At 39.0% G+C, this 24,209-nt stretch overlaps 2 protein-coding genes across 6 annotated transcripts; both read left to right on the forward strand.

The window, feature by feature from the left end:
* The first annotated feature begins 1,332 nt into the window (after window positions 1–1,332).
* Window positions 1,333–11,033, forward strand: zc3h14 (zinc finger CCCH-type containing 14). Of its 3 annotated transcripts, none has more exons than XM_059357214.1 (17): window positions 1,333–1,470; window positions 1,868–1,910; window positions 2,789–2,903; window positions 3,071–3,111; window positions 3,241–3,415; window positions 3,496–3,820; window positions 3,920–4,080; window positions 4,184–4,284; window positions 6,227–6,385; window positions 7,020–7,097; window positions 7,262–7,418; window positions 9,019–9,224; window positions 9,319–9,457; window positions 9,555–9,694; window positions 9,816–9,898; window positions 10,571–10,677; window positions 10,826–11,033. In XM_059357214.1, exons 1-17 carry the CDS (start codon window positions 1,435–1,437, stop codon window positions 10,827–10,829), a joined length of 2,070 nt encoding a protein of 689 aa, XP_059213197.1. In that variant the 5' UTR covers window positions 1,333–1,434; the 3' UTR covers window positions 10,830–11,033. The 3 variants fall into 3 exon arrangements, with proteins under 3 accessions (XP_059213197.1, XP_059213199.1, XP_059213198.1); XM_059357216.1 differs by having other exon boundaries at window positions 9,819–9,898; XM_059357215.1 differs by having other exon boundaries at window positions 3,499–3,820.
* A 5,462-nt stretch (window positions 11,034–16,495) lies between these two features.
* Window positions 16,496–23,838, forward strand: batf (basic leucine zipper transcription factor, ATF-like). Of its 3 annotated transcripts, XM_059355740.1 has the most exons (5): window positions 16,496–16,703; window positions 17,737–17,840; window positions 18,545–18,648; window positions 19,590–19,694; window positions 22,468–23,838. In XM_059355740.1, the coding sequence occupies exons 3-5, from the start codon at window positions 18,586–18,588 to the stop codon at window positions 22,672–22,674; spliced, it is 375 nt and encodes a 124-aa protein (XP_059211723.1). In that variant the 5' UTR covers window positions 16,496–16,703; window positions 17,737–17,840; window positions 18,545–18,585; the 3' UTR covers window positions 22,675–23,838. The 3 variants fall into 3 exon arrangements, with proteins under 3 accessions (XP_059211723.1, XP_059211724.1, XP_059211722.1); XM_059355741.1 differs by lacking the exon at window positions 17,737–17,840; XM_059355739.1 differs by lacking the exon at window positions 16,496–16,703 and having other exon boundaries at window positions 17,393–17,840.
* Window positions 23,839–24,209: the final 371 nt, after the last annotated feature.

Below are 24,209 nucleotides of genomic sequence, written 5' to 3' on the forward strand. Positions count from 1 at the left end.
AACAATGCAAAATAAACACAAAAAGACTAATAATTACCATAATTGTATCATAATCTACCCATGATAAATGTGTAAGTTAACAGAATTATGTTTTTAAAACTATGGTTAGATGTACTATTTGACTCGTCTGTCAGTGATTCTGGTTTCTGAATCAGTTTTTACACAAACATTGTTTGCTGAAGGAAGTCATCCATTGATGGAATATGACATGTCCTTGTGTGAGGGGAAAAAGAAAATCACAGTGGTGTGTTCTTTTTGGTCTCTTACGCCATCTAGTGGATACAGCACTCTTCTGCTCATGAAGGAATGGTATTTCATACCTCTCATTTCATACCATTCATTTATAAACACTCCACACAGTACAACTACCAACTCAACAAAATTATTGTTGCCATGTCTGAGCTACACATCTTTATTTTACCATAATTATTTCAGAAATATTTATTCAGCTACTGGTTATTCACATAGACATCAGCCACAAAATACCACTTGCATTATTTACATCTGGTTTGTATAAAAGGACCAAAACAGCAGCAACAGTTTTAATTGCAGAGTGGTTGTTATCTACTCTTTTGATTTTATTCTGTAATCCAATAGTTCACGTAAATAATTACCAAAAATACCATTCATTTGTATCAAGAAACACTTAATTTCAAAGTAATTTGATTTGATTCATTTTTGATTGAAGCTGCAGCCTGTGGCTCCAGTACAAATGTTTTGTTTTATATGTTTATATTGTGTGAATTTGATGCCAGATGATTGTAATATTGACATAATTAATATTGATTAAACCACTGAATTTTATTTTATTTTATTTTTTTATTTTGTTTATTTATTGCCTATCGTCTTTGAGTGCTTAGAAAAGCGCTATATAAATGCAATGTATTATTATTATTATTATTATTATTATTATTATTATTATTATTATTGTGTCTGAGCCTGAAACTCTCTTTGATTAAAAATATTTAAGTCTTTGTAATAAAATTATTAGGTTATATATGTTATAACGTGATATTTTCATGATATTTTAAGATAGAGATATTTTCACGTCATAACGTGAGATTTTCATGTTATAAAGTGATAAATACATTGTTAAAACGTGAAAAAGAGATTGTTATGTGATACTGAGCCTTATTATTAGTGTGGCAGCAATACGATTCCATATAAACATTTAAAACCATGGATAAAAACACAGAGATAAGATCTTTATTATCATCTTTCATTATATTTATTATCTCTTTATTATGTCTATTTTAAAAACTACTGAAAGAAAAAAATCAAATTGTTTTGATCTAATTTTGTCTCCGTTCGGCTACCGTGATTGACCACGTGATCATACGTCACATTTGTCCCTGTTGGCTAACAGTTAGTAGTGAAGCTGGAAAAACAGTCGCTTCTTTTTTTTAACTTATTTACTTGAATAAAACGACAAACATGGAGATTGGCACAGAGATCAGCAAGAAGATAAGAGTGAGTACCATTATGAGATGGATATGAGTGATTTGCTCCGGAGCTAACGCCTGGTTACGGTGAGAGTAGCATGGACGTTGCTAGCTAGCATTAGCACGTTTGCGTAAATTCTCAGTCGGGCAGAATGGTAACATGGTTTTATTTTTCAAGGCCGTGAAGGAGTTTGTTACCTAAAAAGATAACGTATTCAACAGGCAGGTTTACATACGTGTTATCAGACTTTTGTTTGATTATGGGAAAGTCTTCAGTAACAATGCGTGGCGCTGCATTGTCGGTTACAACCGGTTACAAGTTACAACTGTGTATAAATAATATCAGTGCAGCCAGGATGCTGTCCGTACTTTATTTAGCTATGTGGTGAAGTTCTCATCTCTATTGGACTTTTGGTCTGTTTCAGGCTGCTATCAAGGGCAAGCTTCAAGAACTTGGAGCATATATTGGTAAGTAAATAAAATGCAGAATCACACATTCAGTAGATGAGTACTGCACATCTTTAATCAAGTAAAGGTACAATTTCTTATAGAAAAACTATTCAAGTCAAAGTAAAAAAAAATAATTTGACAAACATACTCAGGTGAATAATATAAAGGTACTTAAGATAAAGTACTCCAAATACGAGTTATGCTGTGTTTCAATGTTGATTTGTGTGGGTCAAGCCCAAACCAGGTCTCAAGTTTCTTTTTCTAATAATTAGTGTCACATCTGCTGTGCATCAGGTTGTAAGTAGACACTGTGCAACATAGTTACTTCCCAGAAAAAAACATTTTTTTAAAGATATTCCTTTATTAGTCCCACAACAGGGGCTAGTCTTACAACAGCAGAGGGGATCGTGCAATACAAACATTAATCTGATTAATAAAAACATTAATCAGTGGACAATAAAAAGGCACTTTTTAAAAGTAATAAAAACATGACAGCAAATTGTAAGCACACTGAATTATAAAATTCACAGTCTTCATAATATTATTCCACACAGGGACATTATTGCACTTTTCTGTTCAAGAAATTATTTTACTAAAGTTTGTATTTACATGGAGGTATTGATAAGATCACTTTAAAATATACTTGTTAGCTACCTAGCCTATTATTATTGCCTGTATCCATTGTTATCTTTATATGTTGCCAATCAAATCAATTGCTTTGTTATGTAGGGCACTGCTTATGATCATATTGTTTAGTGAAAGTTTAAAAAGGAACACGAAGAGTACTAAAAAATAACAAAGCTTTTACTTATTTGCATCACTTTTAATTAGTTACTAGCCACCCCAGCACACATTACTAGCTGTAACTTATCTGTTTCTTCTCTTTGCCAATTTAGATGAAGAGCTCCCAGACTATATTATGGTGATGGTTGCAAACAAGAAAACCTCCCAACAGATGGCTGACGATCTCTCCCTTTTCCTTGGAAACAACACTATTAAATTCACAGCATGGTATGATGAAAATGATGTATATTTCCAGGCTAATACTACATTTTTTATCAAAAAGTTTTTGCTTTTCTTGTAACATATGAAAGAAGCGGCATTTTTTATCTCTATTTGGCTATTCTCGACACGACTCCATCTGTTGTAACGGAGGTTTGTTGATTTGTTGATTTTAGGCTGCAGGGTGTCCTCGAGAAGTTAAGATCTGTTGCAGTCGGTAAGTCAGATATTGTTGATTTTCTGCACTTTTTAAACTGTTTTCTACCTACCAAATGCACATAGTGTGTAGTTTTAGTGACGATGAGCTCATGTTTTCTTTCTCCACTTGCCTACATGGCTGTTCCAGAGCCTGCATCCCTCAGTCGACATCAGCTCCAGTCGGAGAGTGGTGCTGTGGCAGGGAAGAGCCGCTCATCTGTAAACGAGGACAGCAGAGCAGAGGATCTGAAGGTGCTGACAGTGTCCAGCTCACGCTCTGATAGGACCGAAGCACGCGTGTCCAGTTCAGCTCATGAAAGCAGGTGCCAAATGCAAAGCTAGAATGATTTATTTGTCCTGACGGCAGAGCCTGCAAATGTACTTAAATACCTCTGTTTGTTAGCAGGAGAAGCAGCTTGGAGAAGAGTTCCTCTCGACTTACCTCCACTGTTAAACCCCTCATGGAGCCGCTCCCCTTAGAAGCTGTTATTGACATCAAACCAGAGATGGATGACGACCTCATCGCTGAGGATCCTGTAGAAATGGGCACCAACCATGGTCGAACACGCAGCGCAGCTAGCAGACCCACAGCTGAAATCTACAGACCGGGTCAGAGCAGGTTCACATCAGTGAGCTCTGCGGACACATGCCGACCCTCAGAAGGATCCTCTTACTCCAGACAGCAGGACAGCAGAAGCAGCAGAACCTCCAGAACGGGATCCAGTAAGGTACTGTGAGGAGATGAGCCACTTTCTGTTGACAAATGATCAGACAGATGCAGGGAAGGAAGGGAATGAGGATAATAATCTGCTCTCTTTGTTGTGCAGGAGGAGTTGTCACGGAAGCGCAAGGCTCCGGTAGCAAGCTCAGTGGTGCGAGTGAACCGAGTGGCAGACGAAGACAGCGATGATCTGGAAGAGGAGGACACAGGCTACGGAGGCAGAGGCCTGTCCAGCAGAGTGTCCCTGCCCTCCAAACCAGAACGAAAGTCAGTGTTGACACTTCATATGGCATACATTTTCAAACTAGAGCCATGATCTGACAGCTGATTTTTGCTGAGCTGAACATTACTGTGGTGTCTGTTGTTTCAGGCCTACTCTCCCTCCAGCCAAGCAAGCCAACAGGAATCTGATACTGAAAGCCATCTCTGAGGCTCAGGACTCGATCACCAAAACTACAGCCTATCCCACAAGTATGTTCAACATTTTACCATTAAGGGCTTGTTTACACGACACACTCTTGGCTGAAAACAACAAAATATTTTATCAGTTGTGCCCATAAATATTTGAATAGCTCCTGAATGGATGCAGTCGCTCCGTTGGACCTGTAGCTTTCAAAGAGGTCTTTGGTGTCATAAAGGGGTGCACCAATTGCAATTTTCTGGCCGATCGCCGATTTTTAAAAACCCTGACCTGCCGATTCCGATTTTGGCCGATACCGATTTTTTTACAACTCTGAACTAATTGAACCTTCAATGTTTGAATCTTATTTTATTGAAAACAATAACACAGCAGTATTTTTTTTTAACAAATAAAGGAAATCACAATGCCTGAGGTAGTTAATAAATACTGAACTTATAATAAATAGCAACAATTTACAGGACATACTAACAAAAGAACTGCAACCATAAATAAAGTGTCGTTCGTTTCGTTATAGTACAACATACATACAACTAGGGATGGGCATCGATTTTCGAATATTCGAATAGTCATTAAATCAAACAAATCGAATAGTTCATCATATCTGGAAGGAAAAAAAGTTGTATTACTGGTGCCTTCCACACGGGGGCAGCGTAGCATTTGATTATAGAGTGTGGCGTGCTAGATGCCAAACTGTAGAAGAAGAAACAGATTGTCGGTGCTTGTTGTAAACAAACAGAGATCGCTAAGTGAACACCTCCTGCAGCAGCAGCACATACACACTGTACTGCTACAGAGCTAACTGTAGCTAACTGCTGCTAACGGCGGCTCTTCTTAACGAGCCGGCCTCCGAGTAAGATAAGATCGGTTTGACGTAAAAGAATCGGCCGATCACCGATCCCGCAAAATTAAGGAAATCGGCGCCGATCGATCGGCTGGTCGATCGTTCGGTGCACCCCTAGTGTCATTGTACGCCTTCCAGAGGTTTTATAGTCCAGCATGGAACAACAGTGTTTTTTGAAGAGTTTATCCAAACCAATAAATCCCACATTGATCCATTTCTTTGCATAATAATCCATAATTCCACAATTAAACAATGTTGTTTTGGTGCTAGCCGCTAACTGGTAGCCACAGGATGTCCCAGCAGTGCATCTGGTTGAGAATGACCAATCAAAGCAAGCAGACTTTTGCGTCTCGCAGATTTCCCCCTAAAGACGATTGTCTAAATGCAGAATAAAAAGTGAGAACGCTACGCAACTTTTGTGTTTTCTGTCCAGATCGACTCTGTCTAAACAGGAACCAACATTCTGTTATTTAACCATTTTAAACCAGATTCAACCTCTATGTGTTTTGGATGATCTCATCTTTTTTAAGACTCATAACTGATGATGTTTCGCCTAAATACACGCGTGGGACCCGAACGGGGAAAAACAAAACAAAGACAAAATTCTTCCAGGCCTCCACACGGAAGAGTTGACAGAAAATAAAATTGAACAGTGACAAGACCATCCAAATCACACGCATTCATGCACGTCTGTGACAGACAGTGACGGACGAGGGGAGTGACTCAGAGGCCTGTTGTTGTTGTTGTTAATTGATGTTTTAAAAAAAATGTTTTTTAGGACAAGGCAATTATTTACAGTCAAAGCAAGGGGTTTATGTGGTTATTATTCCATGTGCTACAGGGGCTGAGAAATTGGATAATTCTTCCTATCATTTTATGATGTTGATTATGATATGAATTTCAGGACAAACATAATTCTATACAGTTAAAGCCAAGGGTCCAACCTTTAAAATGTTATTTATTTCATGTCTCTGTCAGCTACAGAGTCTGAGAAATTAATTATTCTGGCATTGGGAGGTTTTTTGGAAACCATGCTTAGGTTTTAGAGGGTGTTGGTTTTTTTTAGACAGGCCTAGGTCTAAATGAGTTAACTGCAGGTCATGCATCCCTGTTACCACTTTCCTTCACTGACCTCTCTCTTTCCCCCACAGTACCACAGAGACAGACTGTTCCTGTGGCTCCTCGTACTCGCATCGCTAGCACTGAAGAGATGAGTGCAGCCATCCAGCTGGTCCAGGAGCACCTCCACAGCCTGGCCCCCAGGGTTCAGACCTACACCTCCGCAGAACTACCTCCTTCCAGAACACCTGGTATGTGAAGAGTTGAAATACTGTCCCTGTCAAATTTTACTCACTGTGGCCTTGTTTCCCTCTGCAGTGTATGTCATGCACCTCTATGGAAACTTTTTTCTTGACAAAAAGTGGAAACTATATGCATAATTTTCCAAGTGTCAATAAGTGTGACCAATACTATTACATTTTTTCCAACTTCTCCACTCAGCGTAAACAGCCCTCAGAGAATACACAATTTTTGTTACGTGCCTGTTGGTCTCAGTTAATTCAGTCATGGTTCAGAAAGTTATGTTTTTTACAGCAACTGGTTGGAGTGTTGCGTTTTTGGGGGAGGTTTAAAATGAGCAATGTAGAATAGAATGATTTTGAATATTTCAATGTTTAGTTTAAATTTTGGTTAACTTTCCTGAAAAGTTTGTTTGTCACACATAATCCCACAAAAATGTCCCGCCGTAAAAATCCAACAATAACTTCTGTTTCTACAGTTTCTGGCAATGTTAAATAGATAATTTTTTTAAAAGAAAGCATCCCTTTCAAACCGGTGGGGTTTAAAATGATTCAACACTCTGCCAACTAAAAGCCAGAATCATAGTACTATTAAAATTGTCAGTATTTTACTCCACTGATGACTCTACTGATGTTTTCCTCACAGCTCCAGCGAGATCTTTAGCTTCACGCCTCCAGCTGGACATAACAGAGAGCACTGATAGAGGCGAGCAGGGTGACTATGGTGAGTGTTTTTTGCAAAGTTTTCCTTTTATGGGTTTACCTTAGAATAGCACTGTAATAAAAAGTTCCCTCACAAATGTTTTTGAACTTAGAATATTCAAAAAATAATAAATATCCCAGAATATTGTCTTCAGTGATTTGTATGTCTTTGTGATGTATCTCTAGGTGTTGAGGTGGCAGCAGGCAGCGAGTCAAAGCCATTTGATACTCGCTCCTTCATAATGAGCCGACCCCAGCTGGGAGAATCCGCAGCCAGAAGCCAGCAGCGTCCTCAGGGCAAAGGAGAAGTCCATTCAGCTATACCACGCACTGTCCAGGCCAGGTACACACATAGGGGGAGTTAGTGGTTTGTTGTGCGTGAATGCATCATTGACTTTGAACTAATCTTTTATGTGACAGGGGAGTAATGAGTAGTTTCAAGCCCCTTTTTATAGTGCCATCCCGCAAATGTCCCACAGTATATCCGCAAAGAACTGGGCTGTCTGTTGTGGCAATTTTGACAACTGCACTAAGTTAATGGGTGAGCTGGCCAAACACAAAGCACTCAATACTCTGTTCAGCAAGTTTTATTAGCACATTCGTATTCCATACACCGCACAATCCCGAATGGCTCTTTCACAGTACAACAAAGTCCCGTACACCGCTCGACTTATATCTGTTGTATTTCCCAGCATTGATTCTTCAGCAAGTCTCAATGTGGCCCTATCTTCCTGCCCTATACATCACATCAGGACAGAGCCCCCTGATCTACATGTTCCCCTCAACCATGGTGTTATCAGAGTTAACTTCACAAGTTCCCACAAGGCCTAGCGTTTTGAATATCAAGTAGGTCGCCGCCTACTTCATGTCCCACCATGCAGGAAACTTCCTTCACACGTCTTTTCGCCTTAGGGTGTTCATAGTGATCCCACGGAGGCATGATATTCGTGCCCTTTCATGGTGCAGTCTGGCGTTGCAGAACGAGGTGGGAGGAAATTATAGTCAGAGCAGCAGCAGTGTTGCGCAGTAGCACAATGCTAATAGGTTACACAGTTAGTTCTGTGGCAATACAGTATGTACGTGCTGCAGCAGCATGTGTTCACTTAGCGACCTCTGTTTGTTTACAACAAGAACCGGACACTCTGTGCACAGTTAGCGACGGCAGTTTGTTTACAATCAGAGGCGGACACCACGTGTACAGTTAGCATGCGGCTTTGTTTACAATGAACGGTGGCCGCAGTGAACTGTGATTCAACAACTGTTGGACCAAGTTGGAGGTGTGTAGATGTCAAATGTCCCAGCTTGCCAGGCTGTCCTGTTCATGGTGGTCCCGCATCCAACAGTCCCACCAATTTTCCGCCTCTGAGACTACCTCTGGAGGCGGAAATTTGGTGGGATCATTTGATCCCTGCATCTCGCTTCAGCACGTTCATAGTGGAGGCCAGGCGTTACAGAGCCCTAAATGTCCCGGCATGAAACGGCACTATGAAAGGGGCTTCAGTGACTGATTCGTTCATTTTCACGCAGTATGTTGCCTCGTCACGTGGCAGCTGTATAAGCTCAGTCAGGACAGGAATTGGAAATTATTAGTTCGCTACTCAAGTCTGCATCTTCAAGTTTGAGTCCCTTGTTCATTTGTCATGTGACAGCTGTAGAGGCTCAGCCGCAGGGCTGTGGGCTGAGCAGCAGAAATGAGTCGACTTGTTCGCGTCTCATAATAGATCGTCAGGTTCGTGACTTTCATTAATTTGTCATGTGACAGCCGTATGCTCAGCTACATGGCTGTGGGCGCCGCACTAGTTAAAATGAAATTACTTAATAAAAAGATTTGTTCAATTTACAGTCTGAGAGTCAGTGATCCAAGTCAGTAAAAATACTTTTTTTCTTTTTATACATGAGCATTTGTCACATATACCATTTTCTCTTTTCTTTTGTCACACCAGTAAGGAGGGCGTTGACTCTGCCAGTCCTAAGTTCATAGTAACATTAGATGGAGTGCCGAGTCCCCTGGGGAATCTCGCAGACTGTGAGATGGAGCTGGATGAGGTGAGACCACCCACAAAAGTCACAGAGGGAGCAGCCCACGTCAACAGGGAGCCCAAACTCAGCATCCTTCACAGACTACAGGGAGGAATCACGTTAGCAGAAGGTGAGGGGTTTTATCACAATAATCATAACTTGTATTACAAACACATTTACAAAGTGCTTCAGTGAAAGATTTACATTCTGTCCTGTTTTGACAGACGACGTGATGGACATTGACATGGTGGAAGAGGATGCCGTCCCTTTAAAGAAACAGAAGGCGATGGAGCGCTGCAAGTTCTGGCCGGTGTGTAAAAGTGGAGATGACTGTATGTACCATCACCCTACAACACAGTGCAAGTGAGTATTTACTGTAAATGAGCTGTAGAAATATAATGATAATGGACTAATTATCGCTCAGTACTAATTTCAATCATTTCTTTGTTTTTCTCTGAAGGACTTTTCCAACTTGCAAGTTTGGGGATAAATGCCTTTTCGTGCATCCTAATTGTAAATACGACGCCAGGTGCACCAAGCCAGACTGTCCCTTCACTCATGTCAGCCGAAGAAGCATAGCTGCTCCTCCACCCAGGCCAGGTACTCTCTCATTACATCTGTGATTCAACACACATTGTTCAGCCTGAAGTAAAGCAGCAACACATAGAGGATGTGAACATCTTCTAGTCCGCACCTCTAACTTGCCTCTTTGTGTTTACAGCAGCGCAGCCAGTGAAAACAGCGAGCGTGTGCCGTTTCTTCCCAGAGTGCAAAAAGATGGACTGTCCATTTTATCATCCTAAGGTAGAACATTTTAATATGGAGCTCTTATTCTGTCATGGTGATTTCAGGGTTCCTACAAGTGTTGGGAAATCCTTGAAAGCACTTGAATTTTAATTTGGTGTTTTCAAGGTTTGAATAAAGTGCTTGAAATTGGAAATTTTCTATGAATGGCAATAAAAACATGCTATTTTCAGTCTCAATATGGATTTGATTTTCCTCTTTTTCTGTTTTTTAGCATATTAAAATGAATATCTTTAGGTTTTGGACTGATAAAACTAGACATTTAAAGTCATCAACATGGATTTAGAGAAACTAGGATGGACAAATTTCACTGTTTTCTGACATTTTATGGACCTAACAACCAAGATAACTATTTAACTGATAATAAACAAAGTAGTTGTCTAGCATGCTTTCACGGTGGACTGAAATAATCAGTTAACTGTATATAAATATGAAATTCACCACAGCTGTAAGATGCAGGAGAAGCTTGAAAATGCATGTTGAAAGTGCTTGAATTTGACTTTTAAAAAGATGTAAAAACTCTGTAATTTGAATGAATGTAGGATTTATTTAAAGGGGAAGTACTTGCATTTGAAAGTGACTTTTATTTGCTCTCATACTTCAAGTCAGAGCTTTGTGCTCACGTCCTAAGGTGCAGCCTGATTTTCTAAATTCTGCTTCTCTTATCTACAGCCTTGTCGTTTTGCGGGGCAGTGTAAACGGGCTGGATGTACCTTCTACCACCCAACCACATCTGTGCCTCCGAGACACGCCCTGAAGTGGACAAAAACACAGAGCAGGTTGGATTTTTGAGCCTGTTGATAATCGATTATGATTAATTTATGTAGGTTTTCTCCTAATAAAAGTTTTAAAGCTGTTATTAAAGTAAGGTCATGTGTATTATATTTTCTGCACCTAATATATGCTGTCTGTTTTTCTCTCTTGCAGCTAATAAAATCCAGACAGAAGTCTGCCTAAGGTCAACATGTAAAGCGATGGAAGATATCTGTCTATATTTTCATTCTTTAATTGTTGCTTCACTTCATTTTAATGTATTGTTTGGAGATTTTTAAGAGTTTACAAGTTTTTTTGTAAGATGAAGAGGTTCTTTGCTCATGCTCTCAGAATATTAAAGTACTCCACAATGAACTTTAAACCCATGTCATCTCATCATTTATCATGTTTAATAATATTAGCGCATGCACATGTTTACCACTGATAGATGATCTAAAAAAAAAATTAGTTTTATAAAGGACTGACTGTGTTAAGGATGATAGTTTTTGGCTGTTCAGTGGAGATTTTATCTCTCAGATCAGGCACAAGCCCATGCCGCAGCACATAGCATTTATTCATTCGTTTATATTATTATTAGAAAACCATATATTTCCTTAACTCTATCAAGCTGGAAGATTGGATTCGCTGAAAATTAAGAAGTTGTTCCAAATGTATATACCATGAGATGCTGACAAATATACTATACTATATGAGTTACTTCATTTATGAAGTCAAGATGTATATGTCATCAATAAATGATGAGCAGGCTTCATCATTACAGCTGTACATTGACTGATTCATTCGACTTCACTGTAGAAGGTGAGCAATTCATGAACAACTGTTCAAATATAAAAATGTCCAAAACGTATTTGTCCAACAGAAAATCTGATCCCATTTTGTGATGATTTGTGTATTTGTCTATGTGATATCAAAATGGGGGAATACTAAGAAAATGACTTTACATTGGGAAAAAACAACCACAAAGAATATAAATATACATTTCTTTCTATGTTCCAATCACATGTTATAGTTTGTGTGCTCTTCGAGATGATTTCTGAGAAAAGTGAGAAGAATGGAATATTTCATTTTTTATGAAAAGATTATGATAACGCAGTTAAGAGAACATATGTATAGCTATTCTGATCTAGATTGGCTGTGTACTATGGAGACTGGACAGAGAGTGATGTAAGTGAACAGACAGACAGACTGTTAGGATGTATTCTTTGTAATTGCACAGCATGCATTCATAAACTCAGCATAAATTTATACTTAGGAATGTGTGTATTTGAGGAATAAGACTTGTGTCTCCTCTGACCACTTGAGTAAGATGTTGACAGGCTGACCTTATAAGCTGACCACAGATGACCACATATATTACGTGTGTTGACAACTTTACCGTATAAACTCAAAGTTAAGCAACCTTCAATGTACCAGAATAACTGGCACCGTGCCACGACGAGTATATAAGAAGTTTCAGTCTCTGTAACCTTTTCATTCATTCTGAAGCATGCCAGAACTGAATCCGACGTATGGAGTAAATGTGCTTTAAACGACCACCTATTGTTCTCCTCATTCATGAAACCACAACAGAAATGCATATTATCACAGATAGACATTTATTTATCCACGAGGGGACATTTGCTGTCGAAGCAGCATAAATGGAATAGGACACAGGAACATAAAAAAAAGATTAAATGGAATTAACATATACAATGAAATAGAATAAAAGTAAAACAAATAAAACAATGATGTAGATAACTCTATGATATATACATAATAGATATAATCATAATAATATAAAATCTGCAAAAAAACTAAAATATATTGAAAAAAAATGAAATATAAACAGATTTATTTCCGGCCGCTAGAGGCCGCTGCAGCGCGCTCCCTGGTGACGTCACTTCAGTTAAAGTCATAAGCACTATGAGCGAGCTTCTTCCTCGCCGGGTGCGGTGGCGCGCGCCTGTAATCCAAGCTACCGGGAGGCTGAGGCTGGCGGAGCGTTTGAGCTCAGGAGCTCTGAGCTGCAGCGGACTATGCCGATCGGGTGTCCGCACTAAGTTCGGTATCGATATGGTGCTCCTGAGGGAGCTCGGGACCACCAGGTCGTCTAAGGAGGGGTGCACCGGCCCAGGTCGGAAACGGAGCAGGTCAAAGCCCCCGTGCCGCTCAGTAGTGGGATCGCGCCTGTGAATAGACGCTGTAGTGCAGCCTGAGTAATACAGCGGGACCCAGTCTTTTACACACAACAACTCACTACTCTTTTCATACAAACACTCAAACCTTACATATTTATACCACACACCAGCGGATTCCTCTTCTTAGTCTCACCAAAAACACACACAAACCAGCTGCTGCAGCTGTCCCACACCGCCTCCACCTGGACCACACCTGCTACTACACCAACCACCTGAATATCTCTCATGAGATAGGTGGCGCCAGTTCAACTACTATATGAGGCTTTTCTTCAAACTATCAGTTTCAATAGGCTGTTTAACAAACTCCATGCCCTTTCATTCATCCATTCAATTGAAATGAGGCATTGTAACCTAATTTCCATATTGGCTTCTCACATTCAAAAGATGCCTGATGTTTTATTAGGTTCATTCAAATCATCAACATAGTGTGTATTTAGTTGTATCTATTATCACTCCGATCACTTCTTTGCATTTCAACACTCTTCACTGGAATACAGATGAGATCATTCATAATCAGACTGAAATGTCAGGTGTAAGTTCCTCGCAGCTTTATCTATGATATTAGGATTTGTCTTCCTGTCTTAGTTGTAACGGTATGACAGAATAATAAATGGATCATTTTTCAGTTAAGGAGGAAGTGTTTCTTGAAACTGACGCAACGTGCAAACAATACAGCATTTTGTAACACCTTGTGTGGCATCAAAGTCAGAAATGTTCCTGCCTTAAATCATTTTTAAAACAAAGAGAACCAAAAGTATGTGTATAGTCTAAACCTTAGGACTAAGGGTGGAAAGTTCAGTGTTTCCCGCATTGACATAGTGCCACATTCTTTTTTTTTTAAATGACAAGCAGGTGACCTGACCTGTGCCAGGCAACCTAGTGGTCATTATTTCAGCAACCCAACTCTTCATATGTAACTGAGTGGTTAAAATAACTTTATATCAGCATAATTCTCAGGACTGTGCTGTACATGTGTATCTCCTGATGATAACTTTCAAATGCTGACTTCAGAGTCAACTTTCTACAGAGTGGACTTTACACTTTTGCTATGACTCATAAATGGCCTTTGTTTTGAAGTGAATACTCTGTTCAGTATAATTAAATTCACAATACGTGTCTCAGTGTTATTTTTACGGTCATCAGCGCCGACACGATTCTTCACTTTCTCTCAATAATTTGGTGCTTATTAGAAACCTCCCACAGTCATTTCCAAGGAAGAGAGACCACAAAATAAATGGCCCTGCAGGGGTTTTTCCAACTAACTGAGGCCTGAAGAAGAAGAGTGACTGTGACAGCAGTTGCTGATATTAATTTAAACTTATCAGCTGTCACCTATACTACATTTTAGTCCGGCTGAATTTGGGTGACCAAATGTGTTGAGTGTGAACTCTGTTTGATAAGCTGCTATCAAGCCTGTTTTGTGACGTCTCGCTGCTTCTGAGAGCTTGATTATTTGCAGAATTAAAAGAGAGCAAAAAGCTCTCTTTGTTTTACTAATCTCCAGATGGAATAGCTCGCAAATAGCTCGCTGAAAAACGTCAGAATTAAAATGACAAACACAGAAAAAGCAATTCTGCTTTAATGTGAAATGATCATGATCCATTCAACATTTTAAAAACTGTATGTTTTAAAAATAAATAAAAATTAAATACATTTAGGCCTACTCATGTTCTATATTTAAATTTGAGGTTTTTACTTTACTTTAATATTTCCATTTTTATACTACATTATATCTGGACTCCATTACATCTCAAAGAGAAATCTTGTAATAATAAAAAAATAATAATAACAAATTAAATTAATTATTTTTTTCCCAGCCTTCCTGTCCAGTGAAAACCATGAACATTTATCTGACTAAATAAATAAATAAAATTTAAATGAAGGAAAAAAAAGATTAACATATTTTTGACACCCTTCCCGTCCAGTGAAAACCATTTATTTCCATTTTTTTTAAATGTAAATGTTTCTGTTAAACTGAAGGATAAAGTGTTTCTTTAGCAGTTGTCATTAAAATCCCTTGCACATCTACAGCAGTTAAATGCAACATGCACATTAGGCAGCAGTACTTTTTATCATCTTCATATAATAGTAAAGCACTGACAGAGCAATTTTAATACTTTAAGTACATTAAGCTGATATTATTTATTAATGTATAATTTATATATATTTTAGTACTTTTACTTAAGTAAATAATCTAATTACTTCAGGCCTGGTCGTATCCCTTGCAGCTTCAGGTCATTTCAGGCTTTGAAATAAACTCACCGCACTAAGTCAAAGCTGTAGACTTGTTTTGTTTTTCTATATTTGTACTGTATTGTGTCTGTGCCCTGGTTAAAGCAGAATTTGACTAATCAGCTTTCCTCCTCTTTCTTTTCTTTTTACAGTCTCAACTCTTTTGGACAGCGTTAAATGCCAAGTATTAGAAATGTCTGGCCTTGCCCAAGCTCTTCAAAATTCCTGTGATGGTAGAACATGTTTTTGTGTGGGAGGGCTGTTCTGCCGAGCAAAGCTGTTTTGGTCCTGATTCTTTTTTTTTCCTCACAAGAAAATCTTGTTCTTGCATCACCAAATGCTACCTCGTGATGGAGGTAAACAAGAAAATAATACAAGAAGTCACATATGCAGCAGTCCGCCGTGACTTTTTAATGCAGATTTTGTTGGCTGTTAAAGCTGCAGTATGTGTCATACCACACCACTGTGTACATGTAAGCTCCTCATACTGTACATTTTCTTGAAGATTCCCCACACTTCATCTTCACAGAAAGTCATTTAGAGTGAAATAGAGTGAGGGAATTCTCCGTGGGGTTTTGGGGAGCCCCACGGCCCTCCACGTAGCCTCACCTTATTGCAGCTGGTGCAAGAAAGCATGGTACACTTCTGGAAATTACCATGAAGTGTGTGTAAATATTCACAACTCAGTCATCCATGTGGAGTTTTAGGATGTACTGTCTCTTGAGGATTTGGTCGAAACGTATCAGATGTGGCTGCTAAAAAAAGAGGAAGAGGGAATGCCCGCTATGCCTTTGTAACATGCTTGCACAAAGACATATACAGATACATAAGGACAAGTGAAACAAATAGGTTGCAGCAGGGTTAACCTTCATCCTACCAACATATTTACCTTATTAACTGGGGTCACCAGGGACCCCAAAAATAAACTAGTGTAAGAAACAACAACCACAGCAAAATGTTAATGTATTTCTTCCAGAAACAGTATTAGTTGTGTCTCTATAAATATGATCTCAAGAAAAAAATAACATTTATTTAGATGAGTTACAGTTTAATTGTATATTGAATAAAACAAAAATACCCTGATCAGACTGAGAAAAATGCTGCTCCTAGTGAGTGATACTTTAAATTAGGACCCATGGCAAACATGAACCAATACATAGTTCCATATTTTAAACTGCAAAGGAATTATGATAACAACTAATTAAAGCAGAAACAGAAAGCACTGATATAAAGTCATAAAATGTGAATAATAGCACCTGTGAGATATAACAGAAAGTAAGTAGTCTGCTAGTAGGGTCAATATCTGTGCATAAACTACTACTAAAGTTTTAAACTTAAATGTGTCACATATGCAAAATCTTTCCCCAAGCTGTGATTAATTTAGCAGCATTGCATTAGGTCTCTTAGGTTGCCTCCCAGTGTTTACCTTTAACGGCAGTTACTGTCATAATACAGCACCTGTGTGCACTTCAATTACCATGGTTACAGCGCGGCAAGAACTAGCTTTAGCTGACAGAATAGTAGTGAGATATCTTTCTGTGAAAACCAACCCTCGAAGAAATGAAAAATATTACTGTGAACAACAGAGATATCCAAACATCTAAAGGAGTCGACTAAAAGTGGTGAGTGTTGATAAAACACTAGCTCATGAGTGTTAATATGGTTAATATACGAGACTGTTATGCTAACATCTGGCTAGCTAACGTTAAAGGTTGGGACAATGTGAATAAAATAAAATGTGACAATTTGCTAATTGTTTGTGACAAATATTCAATTAAAAACTGTACGAAGACCATATATTTCATGTGCCAACTGATGAACTTCACGCTGAATTCAAGCGTCCCAACTTTTTGGAAGTTGTAGATTGTTAAGCTGCTGATGCTAGTGCAAATCGTCACCCTGTTAAAATAATCGCCAAACTCATTTTTTCAAGTTTTGCAGGAAACATAAAAAACTTCACCAAAAGTGTAACATATGACATTTATTGACCATTTCACTCAAAAAGGATGTAACAAAGGATGGCTATTGGCATAGTAATAACACTGTGTGTAAATTATGTAACTTAAGAGAAATAAATTACTTAGGCTTGACTTTTTGAACATGCCTTTGTGACTGAAGCAAGATATGGTAACACTTTATTTTGAAGGTGTCTACATAAGAGTCACACAAGCCTGTCAGAAACATGACATGACAAGCATCATGAGCATTAATGTTACTTCAAAGTGTCATTAATGTTCATGACACATCCCATGTCATGTTTATGACACACTCATGTCATGTAATGTAGACACCTTCAAAATAAAGTGTTACCAATATTAGTGTCAACAATAAAACAGTGATAAACTAAACTAAACCCTCTAGCTCTTCCTTGCTGGGTTCTTATCTGATGCCTATGAATTGTCAAGAAGTGATGATCTTAAAGGGGTAAAATCACATGATCTGATCAACTGAGGATGTAGGCGATTTTACCATAGGTGGCCGGCGTCATGAGGAGATGATTTAGGTAAAAAAAAAAACAATTTTGACAAAAAAATGGCGATTATTTTAACAGTGTGACGAAATGTTAACACAATACATGTTGGTGGTTAACATTTTTCCTTTCCTGAAAATTGTGTTTCTGTATCTACCCCTCCTCCTCAATCACTATACATTCAGCCGTTGTTTTATTTTCCAGTAAATTGTTTCACGTTAAAGAGACTGGTACGGGTCTCTTAAAAAAATCTGCAGAAAAAACCTGCTTACAAGAGAATACTCAATAGGTAAGGGCAAACACCTTGAGGTCAAAGGGTTTTTTCCTTACAACATCCGAAGGAAGTCATGTTGATTTTATGCAACAAATTATTTTAAGGCATCATTAGATGAATATTTACGTGGTTTAAGTGGTAAGTGGTTTTATGCATCTGGTTACTGGGCGTTTAAGTGAAAGTTAGTTTTAATTTCGTTTTGATTGAACCACTATCATTTTTTTATATATAGCGAGCAAGGTCAGTTTTAAAACTTTTTCTGATACTGGTAATATCCACCCATTTTTATTCAAATTGTAACTTAAACCCCCAATATGTTATTTTTCTGGAGTTTACAAGATTACCTTATGTGCTTTAACTTTCCACCAGACATGTGACTTCCAGTCTAATGCAACTTACCCAGATTCTTACCAGAAGCCACATCAGATACAGCTAATTAGACAGACAGCTAGTCTCACAGTGTGTGTGTCACAGAGAGAGAGAGAGAGAGAGAGAGAGAGAGAGAGAGAGAGAGAGAGAGATAAAGGAAGAGAGCGTGAGCGAGAGAGTGAAAGAGAAGGAGGAGTGACAGAAAGGGAAAGAAAAGAGGGAAGAAAGAGCCTCATTAAGCCAAATTCTTCTCAGCACTGGTTCTGCTACACAGACTCTCTCTTTCGGTCTTTCTCTCTCTCTCTCTATCACACACAAACCACACACACATACTCAAAAACACAAAGCAGAAGTGGACAAAGACACACGGTTTCAGTCGCCGCGGTTGGCTATGGCTCAGGGCTCTGACAGCAATGACACAAGCTACAAGTCCCCATCACCTGGAAGCAGGCCGGTAAGTGTGCGCTTTCATGTACTTTCTCAATAATGTACTTGGTTTACTCCTATTTACACTAAAGATCTATGGATTAAATACAAATCATGTGAATTAAACGCTACAAAATCTGCGATTGGATGCTGTGTTTGATGCATATCTAGTGGGCAGCAACACAGCCTATCAAAGAGACACTAGTTCTATCTGTTGGCTCGTTTCACAGTTTTTCAGAAGTGTTTCACATGCACACATGGGCTGCAGGAGGCATGACTCGCTTCAAGTGTAGGCTTTTGTGAATTGCAAAATGTATCACTCGTCCAAGTTGTGGGAATCCTTTGTTTTAGCAAGTCTCTCAAACTGTGAATGATTGGAGAGCTGTCAGGAACAGACAGCGTGTTAAAAACTGTATGTACTGTACGTTCCTCTGCACGTGAGACTACTTCACATGTGCCATTCTCTTGCACACGTTGTTGTTCATTTTCTTGATCTAGTGTTGTGGAAATATTGCTGTTGTTTTATACGTAGTACAAGCTGGAAGCCTCATTTTACGTCGATTAAGCAATCTCCAGCAGCATTAGTTGTTTTGGGGGGGTTTTCTGCAATGCATTAACGGACAATTCAGAAGACGTTAGATAATGAATTTGTTATCTCTTTGATGTTCAACTGACTCAGCATTTTGAAATGGATTAGTTATTACGATACCAAGAAAATCGAGTGTTCAGGACATGAAACAGGGTGTGCGTTATACCTAACCGATGACTCAGCCACTCCCCGACCCTGCCCATTAGGTGTACCTTCTGTCAAACTGTCATTAAAACAAGCGACAATCCCACTTCACACATATACCCATCAGCAAGAGCCAGAGACCTCAAGTGTGAGGACCATCTTTGTGCCTGTCAGTTTGCCACTTGATGTTTATGTCATTGCACACACGTTAACTGTCAACACTTGTGTTTTCTCAGAGTTCCTCAGATGATGCAAAGAAGGTGATGCGGAGAGAGAAGAACCGGATTGCTGCTCAGAAGAGCAGGATGAGGCAAACTCAGAAAGCTGACAGCTTGCACTTGGTGAGGAGCTCTCTCTTTGCATTACACACCACACTCATACTTAACACAGTTTAAGACTGACTTTTGCCACAGAGACACGTGCAAAAAGATATTTCATGGTACTAATGGAACATGACTGTTCCTTGATAAAGCCAAGACTGAAAATGTAAGGATTTCTCTGTAGATACACACACACAGGATGTTTAGCAGATAGATTAGTTAGGCTACCCTTCCAAAATACGGTAACTATTAATGATGCCTGTGCAGCCCCAAGGCTTTGCCAAAGGAATGATTTTGTACTATATTTACAAAATGCTACCTGACCATGTGGCGATGTGTCATGGCTTCTGTTGGGCTGCACACTTGGATGCTGCTCTGTGTGTTTGTAGAAGCTAAAGGAATAAATTAGCACGTGTGGGCATTCACTCCCTTTTGCAGCAGAATCCAGCACCAAAGATTGCAGCGCTGAATATGATAACAGAAGGGTGTTCGCATGGGCGGACGATGAGACAATGGGCCCCTGGGCAACAACTAGTTGTTACACATCTCTCTGCGGTCATTTTGTGTTTCTTTGAGGTCCGTTTTTTTTTGGTATTTGCAATTGTTTTCTGTTACTTTGTAACTGTTTTGATCTTTTGTAGTTCATTTTTTGTCTGTTTCAACACTTTTTGTTGTAGTTTTTTGTCTCTCTGTAGTTACTTTTTAATTACGTTGTGGTTGTTTTTCCTCTTCTCATAGTCATTTTGAGTCTCTTTGTATTTTTTTGAAGCTGTTATGCACCTCCTCGAGGTAGTTTTGGTTGCTTTGTAGTTGTTTTATGTTTCTTTGTGATCGTCTATCCCTGGTTGGTATGTGTCTCTTGGAGTGATATTTTGTAGGTGAAGGCTAGTTCTTGGCTCCCCTTACACTTTGGACCCCTGGGCCTATGCCCAGTAGGCCCGATCAGTAATCCCTCCGTGGCTGTTTGGTCCAGCCGCTTTGTTTGTCGTCCCCATTATTCTTTTGTGCAGCTCATTTCGTATGATAGATGGTAGTCAGTGTCGTTTCAGCTTTTATTTTTTTGACTTGGCACAAAACAGTCCTCAACTTAAAAAACTGTGCAGACGCTTCCTTATCTAGATTTTAAATCTTCAGTTACCTGTGCGTGCAGCACGTCTATGAACACATTGACTTCAACAGAAATGATGCAATTAATGTTATAGATCCTTTATACCCTGAAATAACTCAACATGCTGCCACAACTTACATCAGCTCACACTTCAACATGTTGACCACATTTCCACTATCTGTGTTACTTTCTCATTCAAACTGAGATGATTTGTGCTGCACTGTCTTTACTCCGTTACCATGATGTTTTCAGAGCAGCTGTTTCTGTGAACTTTATCAGATAAACTGAAGAGATTTTGACCTTCAAAAAAGCCACAGTGTAGGCTGTCGTTGATCCAGAGATTTGAATTAATGTGAATCCTTCCAGTGAAATATGGCATATATCAATCTCTTTAAAGCCTTTCAGAGTCACAGAGAACACCCGGGGACCACAGAACTGTGGCTTTTCTCGTCTCACTAGATAAACAGGAAGGCGAATTTTCCCTCTCTATGACACCGTAGCTTATTTCCTGTTTCTTCAGTAGTATTTTTTTCTTCTGTGTAAATGAGCTTGAAATTGTATGTCGTGGGCAGGAGGGGAGAAAGAAGGCAGTCACTTCTTGTAAAGCGCTGATAGCAGTGGGCTGTATTTGGCTAAGTGACGCAAGTACAGGGGTTTGCCCAAAGGTTCTGTGACAGTAAGGACTCACAGCTCGGTATTATAATCTTCTGGCCATGGTGTGATGACCTTAACCAAGTGGAAGTTTTTCTCGCCTGCTATTCCCACACCAAAAAGATCTTTTTCAACCACTCGCACACTTTGCTCTACTTATACGATCTCTGAAATTGATGACAAGTATGAAAGACACTTTAGAGAGCTTGTTTTGGAAAATATACGTATGTCATCCAAAATGTTAGAATGGCAACTTTTAAGATTGTGGTGCTTTTGTGAGCTGCAGGTAGTTTGTGTGTGAATCAGTATTCATAGGTTGATGTTAAAGGACAGTGACTTTTTCAAATTACCTGAGGCAAACTAGGGCATGCTGTATTTTTTTTGTATTTTTACTAAGTCCCAAGAATCCTTTGGTCTTCATTAATTTCAAGATGGAGAGAAACACAATTTGTATAGTCTTAAAAGTAAATGAAATATATACTTATACTTATATTACATGATATCATGGTATTATTCTCTGCTAATGCAAAAGAACAATATATAGTACATATATATTACAATCAAAGTTTCAACATGCTGATGCTGACACCTACTGAACTGAATGGAAACTAATGGCTGCCATGAAATAAAAGAATGCTGAGAGTCTAAGACTAAACCCAACATGTTAAAATGCTTTCAGTGGCAATGCTAAGATTATACTTATGAGGCATAGTTTTCATATTTTATTCAGTGTGTCAGCTTGCTCACATTTACTAATGTACAGCTGAAACTGATGGAAAAGTAATTTGTTTTGCAAGTATTTGATCATAAACCAAAATCTTGGGTAGATTAAACCTTTGCCCTGGCCTTATGTCATTGTTGTTGTATTTGCTTCTGATAAATTACAACAATTCAATAATAATAACAAATGAAACACAAAATTGCTTCACTGGCACTAATTGCCAACCTACTTGTCAGTCTACCAACAACCCACACACTAGTTAAACCACTCGTGTCCTTAATAAACAAATAAACATTCTATCCTTGTGTTTCCAGGAGAGTGAGAACCTGGAGAAGGAGAACGCTGCCCTGAGGAAGGAGGTGAAGCAGCTGACTGAGGAGGCCAAGTACCTGTCGTCCGTGCTGAGCAGCCATGAACCTCTGTGCACCGGGCTGACTCCTCAGACCCCAGAGCTCCTCTACTCTCCTCATCACAGCAGCTACCACCACCAGCACATCCCTGTACCACACTACCAGCACTGACCTGACCGACTACTGCAGATGTACTGCGAACAGATGACTGACCTCAATGGAGAGAAAGACTGACTGGAGATGTGTCTATAAGTGTTAATCATTGTTCAAAACATGAACATTAACATGACAATCCAATATGTCTACCAAACAATGACAGTATGGACCCCAAACTGTAACAAGCGGTGTTCAAAACTATTTATTTTGCTTGTGCTCATCTCTTTGCTTCTACCTGATTAATGTCAGTAATGTGAACTTTAATGGTTAGAATTATCAACCAGTCTATGTTTACATTGGGAGAAAAAAGCCAACCTGCTGTTGGTTCAGGTGACTCAGACAATACAGTATTTTTGTGAATTTTCAGTGTCATGGAGAGCACCTTTGTCATCCTGTCATGTTTTGAGTTTCTCGTGTTTATTGATATGTTTCAGTGTATAAATGTAGATCGATAATGCTCAGGAGATTTTGACAGATTTGATTGTGGACAAATGGAATGTAAAGTCGAGATCCTAAAAAAAAAGGCTTTGATGTACCAAAAAAAAACAACGTCTGGCTATGAAGAATGGGCATTCAAAGGGTCTTGACTTGTGTACTGGTGATGATGTGGGAGAAGACCCAGCTAAAAGATATTTATTAAATGTGATGCCTTTTAGGTGATACTTTCTGACCTCATGCTTTCATGCAGTGTTTTTCTTTGCCAGGACAGCAGAGTGTGTGAAGTCTGCACTGGCACTGATAACAGGGGAAATGTGACTAACCACCTTAAAGGAACAGTTCAGATATTTTGAAGTAGGGCTGAATGAGTTACATATCCAGTCAGTTTGTTACATACAGAAGATGGCGCTCTGCTTGCCTCCAGTTCAGCGAAGCAGGCCGGAGTACTGGCACAGAAGCTAAGCAATGTACGGGGGCAACAGTAAAACATATTTTAGCCATCTAAAACAAATATAATTATATCAGTTTCAGTATATTCTATATTTAGAATATTTTCAGCACTTTCCAATAGGGAACTAACCGTTATATCCATCCACACACCATTGAAAAAATAGTAATTTTACCCCACAGAAGTTGCTGTGGCAAGGTAAAATTACTGTTTTTGTCAAAGAAGCCTGGATGCTTTGGAGAAAGCTTTGGGAAAGGGCTGTCTGATAGCACGGCAAAGTGGTGAAAATGTTCAAAATTTGCATAGACTAAAACTAATAAACTAATTAAACTAACTTTGTCTCGGTGGCTAAAATTTGTTTTGCTGTTACATTGCTAAACTTCCATGCCAGTATTCCTGCTTTCTTCTCCAAACTGAGGGTGTACAGACAGCCATTTACTTCAGGTAACACGCTGACTATGGATAAGTTCCATATTAAACCCCACTTCAAAAATTTGAACTTTTCCTTTAATGGTTAATTTTTTTATTGAGGCAATCCCTAGGTGGCACTGTTCACCAGTAGATTAAAGTTAAAGTGTGTTGTAAAGCACAAATATAATCATTCATGGCCTGCCCTGAGTGGGTATCAATGAATGTTTGTCCTTGAACGCAACAGAGGTTTTCA

Source organism: Centropristis striata, chromosome 18 (genome assembly GCF_030273125.1).
Source record: "Centropristis striata isolate RG_2023a ecotype Rhode Island chromosome 18, C.striata_1.0, whole genome shotgun sequence".
In the NCBI taxonomy this organism is placed as follows: Eukaryota; Metazoa; Chordata; class Actinopteri; order Perciformes; family Serranidae; genus Centropristis; species Centropristis striata.